The sequence below is a fragment of the Echinops telfairi genome, unplaced genomic scaffold (genome assembly GCF_000313985.2).
Source record: "Echinops telfairi isolate 266 unplaced genomic scaffold, ASM31398v2 ScPeMD7_9;HRSCAF=40, whole genome shotgun sequence".
NCBI classification, from domain to species: domain Eukaryota; kingdom Metazoa; phylum Chordata; class Mammalia; order Afrosoricida; family Tenrecidae; genus Echinops; species Echinops telfairi.
Genome location: NW_022103906.1, coordinates 30,547,812 through 30,556,352, shown reverse-complemented (window position 1 = coordinate 30,556,352; position 8,541 = coordinate 30,547,812). Strand labels below are relative to the sequence as shown.

Here is an 8,541-nt window from a genome sequence, read left to right as displayed (position 1 = left end):
GTGTGTGTGTGTGTGTGTGTGTGTGTGTGTATAGAATATACAATGTGGAAGAGAATTCTGGGTAAACAACTGAGATGGGAAGGAAATTTACTATTAAAGCATGTATGGTTTTTGTTTTTTTAATGTGTGTGTGTGTATACACGGGAGGCTTCAAAAACTTCATGCAGTAATGGAGTTGAATGATAATGTAAGTTTTTCATGAACTTTAAGGCCACTTTGGGTGAGTATACTCATTGAGAACATGTGAGTGGGCATAGATCATATCACGAGCTGAAAATCATATGAAACATCTGTGTGTTTTCCTCTCACACCCCTGTCTACCACCTGTTGCCCCGCCACTTCAGTCTCCTTGACCTTAATGACTTCAGAAGCTGGAACTGACTTTAGGCTCACCCTCAAACAGTGCCCTCTACCCCGTCTCCCCGAGCACATTGACGTCTCTACTCATGCTTTGGTGAACTGACTGTTTCTGTTTCCCACTCAGCTTTGGCAGCATGTGAACACCTTCTTGCCAAGAGCCCAGGTCACCGCTGTAAACCGCCCCTTAGGGAGAAGACTATCCAGAGGGAAGCAACGCCAGACGCGATTGGAATTACACTCCTCGCAGGCAGCATGAGCCACTCCGTGCGAGCCTCTGTGTCCTACTGGAATAGATCGTAGCTCTCCAGGTAGGAGGGTCCTGGAAGCAGAAGGCCCAGGGGGCCTCTCCAGAGGAAGAATGGGGCCAGATGTGAACTCTCTACAATGAACATGATTTTCACCTTATGAAGAAATTTTAAGTAAAACAATTATTTAACTTCTACATATTCAAGTGCAGTTGCCTTCTGTGTGAAGCGCCAGCAGTCACGCCCCTTGACTGGAGTTATCAGGAGCTTTCTGGCACCAAGTTGAACTTTTCTTGGTAATTCTGGCAACGACAGATCTGCTGGACAGATTGCCCAGTTAAATGCTCTTGAGCAAGGGAGATTGTAAAACCTCTGGAAGCAGCGTGAGGCCAGCAGCGCCGAGAACCCTCCCTGGCTGCGCTCTCTTTCAGACCCTCAGTCTGGACTCGGATGCTTCTCCTGAAGATCGATCCTGCCACATTCATCTCCAAAGCCACCTATCCTGGGGCAGCCTGGCATTGGAGGCTGCCTCCTGCGGCTCTTTTCTACCCTCGCCCGACTCTCAGCCTGTCTCTTCAGTCAAATGATGTGAACTTTGGAATGGAGTTGGTTATACTTTGGGGACTTGCTTCTTTTCCCAGGCTGGTGCTGTCGGAGAGGACCATTTGAAGGCTCGGGTTGGTTTTCTGAGAGGACGGCACTGGCCGCGCCTGGATCCTCCACCATGTTCTTGTTGCTGCCTTTTGATAGCCTGATTGTCAACCTGCTGGGCATCTCCCTGACTGTCCTTTTCACCCTCCTCCTCGTTTTCATCATAGTCCCAGCCATTTTTGGAGTCTCTTTTGGTATCAGAAAGCTCTACATGAAAACCCTGCTCAAAATCTTTGCGGTGAGTCGAGCTATAAACAAATAGCTGCTTCATAGAGGGGGAAGAAGTGTTGCAGGAAACTGTGTTGTTGTTCTCGGGGTGAACCTTACCTCTTTAAAGACGGAGAACGTTGGGAGGCTGGGGAGTGGTGGCATTCTGAGGAAAAAGAACCACCAAATGTGCCCTGCAGAAAGCCCATCTTGATGGTGTGGTACTGATATGTGGTACTGGTATGTTTGGTTTATGCTGAGCATGGGACCTAGTCCGTGCTTCCACATCTCCCCTGTTTACCTCGGAGAGAGCAGGGTTAGAATTAAAATTAAAACAGAGCATGGATAGACTCAGCCTCATCCTGTATATTTCAATGCAAAGCTGCTGTTGCTAGTCCCTCACTGCTACGCGAGAGCCTTTTCTCACTTTCAAGCATTTCTCTTAAATAGGTGCATGCATTTCAGACGAAAGAATTCATGGCGATTCAGACAAAAGTGTTGTGTGTATTTTTCTTATTAAGATTGAAGAGAAGGATAACAAATGCCCTAACATATGTCAGGACTTGCCCGGTTATACCACTGTTCAGAACTGGTCACACTGGCTAGGACATAGGTGAGAAGTGGTATTTCCTGGAAGTTGATCCACAGGCGTTTACTGTCCGCACAGAGATTTGTTAACTTAATGTATATTTTTTGTTTCTGAAGAAAGATGACCTTCAGTAGTCTCCAAATCTTTAAGAATTCTAGTCCGTAACTGAGATCATGGATAACTTGAGAGGTCAAAATAGCATAATAATATATTATGCTATTATATATAATATAATAGCATATAATATAATAAATAATATTTTATACCATATTATTTGTTCATACAGTAATCTCAGATATCCCATTCATTTTCCTTTTAAAATTCTGTGATGAGCAGGAAAAATGACATGTTATTTGTAAGAAAGAAAACTCAGGTCAGGTGAGCTGCTGTGAAGTGTTACTTGGCAGCGAGAAATACTTTTTATGCATATTACTGAATCTAGGGATTAATCTAATTTTGTTTGTTATTTAATATTTCTATAAGAATATGAGCCCTCCTGGGGGTTTCTGGGGTTATCCAATATCTTTGTGTTCAGAGTAAGTCTGGGGACCAACAGCAACAGCCTCACCTGGGCGCATTGTTAGAAATGCCTTATCTCAGGCCCCTCCAGGACTTCTGAATTAGGATCTGCAGCTTAACAAGATCCAGGTGATTCAGACGTGCTTTAAACTTTGGCAAGTGCTGATCTGGTTGGTCTTTGGAGTATCCTTTACTAAGGTGTAGTACATCTTTTAAATACTAAAGAAATGTGTTAGACAGGGTTCTCTAGAGAGATAAAACCAAGTTGCTGATAATATATTTATTTATAAAGATAATTAGATATATAACAAGAAATGAACTGTTAAATCATATACAGATAAATATATAATACAAGAAATGAACGGACAGACAACCGAAAAGTGGATGAAGGGAGACGTCGGACTGGGCAAGATATGACAAAATACCCATTTATAAACTATCAAGGGCTCATGAGGGAGGGGGGAGCGGGGAGGGAGGGGAAAAATGAGGACCTAATGTTGGGGGTTTAAATGGAGAGAAAATGTTTTGAGAAACGATGTACAAATGCGCTTTACACAATTGATGTGTGTATGGATTGGGATAACAGTTGTATGAGCCCCTAATAAAATGTTAAAAAAAAAAAATGAAATGAACGGTTAAATTATAAAGCACTAAAAATGGCTCAGTGCAACTCACTCCCGTGACAGAGAGTTGTGAGAGACTAGCAGTCCTTCGAGTCTAGTCTGCTGCCAGATCTTCCTCTATAGAGAGAGCTAGGCTATGTCAGCACAGCAGCCAATCATAAGGCAGGTCACCAACACCAGTCCTCAGCTCCAGAGATGTCTTAAAGGGACCTCAACTTACAGCGACACAGTCCACAGGCTAGGTGTCCCACAGGTAGTGTAGCCTTTAAATTGAGGCACAGAACAAGCAAGGCAGCCGCACACTGGTCCGATGATCAAAGAGCAAGAGACAAGAAAGGTGAGGCTCACCAAGCCATTTTTCTCTCTGCCCTTCAGTTAATCCCACTTGTGTTTATCAGCCAGGCTGGCACAATAAACTATCAAATGTGTATATGTGTGTCAATCCAAGACAGTCTTTAGCCAGGGTATGGGATCCTTGACTGTATAACTTCTGTCATATCACAAACATACACTAAGGTAGAATCAAGAGACTAGTTGCTAAACTTTGAGGGAGGTAATCAATGTGTAGCTTTCACTTAGGTTTCTAAGCAAGAGATTAATTCATGGGCCTGTGCAAATGTATCAATTTTAAAACATAGAAACAAGTGTTACCAGCTGAAAGGTTTTTTACTGTTAATTTTTTTTAAACTTGCATCAAATTTTGGGTGAGAGAGAAAGCTTAGAACCCACGTATTTTCCCTACTCCCTTTTTACAATGTTCTAAAAAAGCGAATGGTGTAAAGTTAGTAGCCAAGTAAATCATCATCATTGTGGCTACATTTTTCAAATATTCATTCTTAAGGCTTTTAATGTAGGGAATAATTATTGCAATGGAAAGTTGACTAAATGTATATTGTTAGACCAGTCCATGCAACAGTTAGATAATCTTGAGCCATAGGAGGCTCTTTACAGACAGACCACGTCATGAAAATCACTGGTTTAGGACACAGCCATTTAACAGTGGAAGTAGTACATTTATACCCATTTGTGACTTTAGAAATTTGAATTGCAAGGACCAGATTTGCATTCCTTATTTCCCTTATGTGGATCAAACCCTCAAAGGGTTTGTGGGAGCCCTGTGGATCCCATCCTCTTCATGCTGCATGGATAATAACTTGGCTATAAACTCTCTTAAGGGGTAGACCAGAATGGACTGGTATGAGCCAACAAGGGCATGGGTGCTTCTGGAAGAGTGTAGGTCTTTTCTCAAATTCTGTTATTGCTCAGTGTTGATGTTCATGGACAGTAAGATCTCAATGCCCTGTGTCAGCAGTAGTATTAGTTATAAGGCAACCTGATTTCAGATCTTGCAAAGTGTATTACCTATGTGTGTCCATGTAAAATATACCTGTGCTTATGGTTTGTGTGTACTCCTCCACAGCAAAGCCTTGCCTGTTTTAAGTCTTCTAATCCTCCCCCTCTCCTGAAATGGGAGGAGGATACACACTCATTCACAATTTTAAAGTTGGAACAAAGTTCAGAGCTTATCTTAATGCCGTGGTTCTCAACCTCGACTGTTCATTAGAACCGCCTGGGGAAGCATTAGAAAAGACTAGCTTTGGGGTTCCAGAGAGACTGAAATTCAATTTCAATGGAATTTTTTAAGCTCTCTAGGTGATTTTGATGCTCACCATTAAGAGGGAACATCTGGGCTCCCCTTCTATTAAATGTGGACCTGCCTCCAGCTCATGGCGACTACGTATGTACGGAATAGAACTCCCTAGGGTCTTAAGGGCAGTGGCCTTTCAGAAGCAGGTCTCCAGGCCTTACTACAAGGTGCCTTGGGTGAGTTTGAAACTCCAGCCTTTTGTCAGTAGTCCAGAGCTTAACCATTTGTACCCCCTTAGTGACCAGCCATGGCGGCTCACTTAAAGTAAATAAGATTTGGTGGCAGTGACATTGTGTGACTTATGAAATAGGGTTAGAGAAGGGGTATGACTTCTTTCCGGCTCATCCTTGGGAGACCTGACCCAGGAGCCCAGCCACCATGTTGTGAGGACACTCAAGATATGTGAAGGGGCTCCAGCGCCCAGCACCCGGCTGAGGCTTTGCCTGATAGCATCATCTACACACCTGAGTACGCAAGCCTTTGGAGGACTCTAGACCCTGGCCTTTAAGCCAGCCAGTTGATGCCAAACCCCGGACAAAAGAAATGGCCATGGTGTTTTAAGCCAATAAGTTATGAGGTGGTGTGTTACATAGCATTAAATAACCCCATAAATAATACATAGAAAAAATTCAGTTCATTCATGAGCTCATAGCTTATATAACATCTTTGATTTTTTTTTTGAAGGGGGTATTTGGCAATATACATTCATATTTTAAAAAACAAGAGAAAATATTTTTATACCAAAAGGGCAAGATAGACAGGATGTGGTTGACCAATGCCTTATCTGTTCCCTGCCCTGGAAGAATGAACTCAGCTGAGTCGCTAATGAGCTTTGTGTATGGGGAGGGAGCAGCATGTTAGAGTCTGTAAGCCAGTAAGCCAGTGTACTTAAAGTATGGATGCCCTTTTACCCTCTGTACTCTAGGGATAGCATGTGGCATAGAATACTTAAGTATGGACTTACAACTGAGTTGAGAATGATTTGGTGAAGGAGAGAAAAGAAAGCCTAGGTATAAGAAAGTTGAAAATAAATGGCGTATTTTTTTTCTCCTGGTATGAAAGAGGGAGTTCAGAGGTCAGAGAAGGTGGTACTGCTGTAAGCCAATAGACATTAAAGTCCAAAGTGAAATTTATGAATGCTGAGTACTCGAAACCAGTGCGAAGGAGTTGAGAGATTGGAGTTGGTGGGTGAGCATGAGTTGTTGAGTCCGATGGCCCTTAGTTTGAATACCAGTATCTGACTTTCCAGTTCTCAAACCTTACCGATTTCATATATTGCTCTGAGTCTTCTTCCCCATCTATAGGATAGTAATTGTAATACTTCTTCACATGGTTGTAGTCATGGAGGTAATGTTAATTACTTATGTCCTCCCCCCTAGCGAGAAGGATGGTTTTGACATAGGCTTTAGTCAGTTAAAGGGATTAGATGATGGAGATGAGTGTGTGATTGGTAGCAAGATGGTGGTAGGAAGCTGTTTTAGATCTTATCACTTCAGTCTCTCTTCTTTTGAAGCCCTTGGTGAAGGAAAATCTTTGGAGTTGATAAATTCACTTCAGCCTGTGTTGACTATCAAGCTGTGTGGTAATGAACATACACCCATTCCTCACTTATCAACACAGTCAGGTTTTAAATGACAGTACATGAAAAAGGATAGGGCTATGTCTGTTTATAAAATGGAGGGTGGCTACTTCCAAATGACGCCATTATATAGCCACCAAACTCCATCGTTGCATAACAGCCATACCACAGAACCCGTAACCTTAGCCTTCACAGCCAGTCAAACCACAGCCCTAGTTCCTGCCGGAGGTGCCTTGTTAATAATGCACAGTATAGATATAGATTTTTTTTTACTATTGCCAAAAGTGAAAAATACTGGATAATGATATAGTTGATGATGAGATGTAGCTGTAGTAGTAAGTTCTGCACCTAGCCCTCAAAGAAATATAAATATATGCATACGTAGCTACCTCAGCATGTGGTGCCAGTCATACAACACAAGTTCATTTTGACTGTAGGACTTGGGTGGGTATCAGTTCATGTAAGATTTAGCACTTAGACTGGCTACAAAAGTAACTCTGTCTTAGCCCTAACCTACGAACTGTGATCACTGAAAAGATGGGTGCTTTAGCAAAGTGTGGTGAAGAAACCAGATGGTACCGGGCTATCAGGAAGAATAGCGTCAGGGGTTTCAGAGGCTTGTTTTAAAACAAGTAGTCATCGAAGTCCACACAGAAGAAGCACACCAGCAGTGTGACCCAAGGATTGCAAATTATACAATCCAATTCCAAAGGAGGGAATGGTATTGAGCTTACATTGTGCACACAGTTTGCAGAAGGCTCTGGATGACATTGGAAGCCTAGAATGCATTTGCAGAGTCCCCACATGGATTAAGCCCCCAGTGGTTCCCTTCTGGCCACAGTCCAGAGATGTGAATACCCTTGCTATCAGAGAGGATTGTAAAGTCGATTATGGCAGACGTAGTTAGGTTAAAATGTAGTACCTTTTTGTTTATCTCCCTAATGACCCATTTTTAAGTTGTTTCAGTTTTTAATATTTTCTGCTTTCTCTTTGATTGAAGTTTATCTCTTGTCTTATTTTGTCAGTTTATTTTGTTTATTTCATGTTTATGTTTTGCATAGTTTTCTGTATATGAAATCCAGGTAGGTATACCTATAGAGACAGAAATGGGGTTAATAATTACCTAAGGGCATGGTATAGGAGGTTGGGGGGTGGGTGGGGAATGGGGAGCTAACAACAATGGATACTGGAAGAAGAGAACGTGTTGACATTGGTTGTGGTGATGATTGCATAACTCTTCTCAATATAACTGAGCTATGAAATTGTGTGATAAGTGAAATATATGCCAGCAAAGCGAGAGCGAGCCCCGGTGGCATGGTGCGGGTAACCACAAGAGCAGCAGCTCCCACCCACCAGCCACTCTGGGGGAGCACAATGAGGTGTTGTGCTCACATCAAGAGTTACGCTCTCAGAAACCCACAGGAGCAGCTCTACTCTGTCCTCTAAGCTCTCTGTACTTGTCATCTCTCTGCTAGATGGTGCTGGATTTGGTTTTGGTTTGTGAAAAGAGAAAAAAAGAAGCTTTCTAGAAAAACAGTGACTACAGAGGAAGTACAGTGCTTGTTTAGAGACATTACAAAGTGTAATAGCACAAGGGCATTGGGGGGAGGGAATGGGGGGGCCATAAAGTGTAGCTAAATTAGTTTAGACATTGGGAAATCACTGAAAGGTTTGAGCAAGTAAATGCTGTGAATGACAAGACAGCCTCTGGCAGCTTCTGTGGGTGGTTTGCTGGGACAGGAGACGGGAGCAGTGCAACAGCTGCTGCCAGAGTGCAGCTGAGAGAAGGTGGTGGCAGGCAACAAGAGGCAGTGGTGGGAAAGCCTGCCTTATCCGGGCAGGGGACAGGGCGAGAAGATGGTGGGGGCGGGCGGGCCTGGGCGACTAGAAGGATGGCGCTCCCATACCAAGGTTGGGAAACACACAGGAGGTGGGTAGAAGGGAGTGATTTGGACATGAGAAGGAGGCGTTATGTTTTAAGGGTTCAGGGAGATGACTACCAGCTTAGCACTTTTGAGAAGTCGTGCGTTTAACAGCAGTTGCATAGATAGAGGTTAGGAGTCCTGCTAGCAGAGCTGTTAAGTATGCAACTGCTAACAGGGTCAGTGGTTTGAGCCCCC

At 43.1% G+C, this 8,541-nt stretch overlaps 1 protein-coding gene across 1 annotated transcript in view; it reads left to right on the top strand.

Moving 5' to 3' along the window:
* The window catches only part of GPAT4 (glycerol-3-phosphate acyltransferase 4), a 74,392-nt gene that overhangs the window by 21,421 nt on the left and 44,430 nt on the right, over nucleotides 1–8,541 (top strand). Inside the window, exon 2 of the mRNA XM_004707556.2 lies at nucleotides 485–1,494. Within this exon, the coding sequence (XP_004707613.1) occupies nucleotides 1,330–1,494 (165 nt within the window). The 5' untranslated portion in view covers nucleotides 485–1,329. The remainder of the gene's footprint in view (nucleotides 1–484; nucleotides 1,495–8,541) is intronic.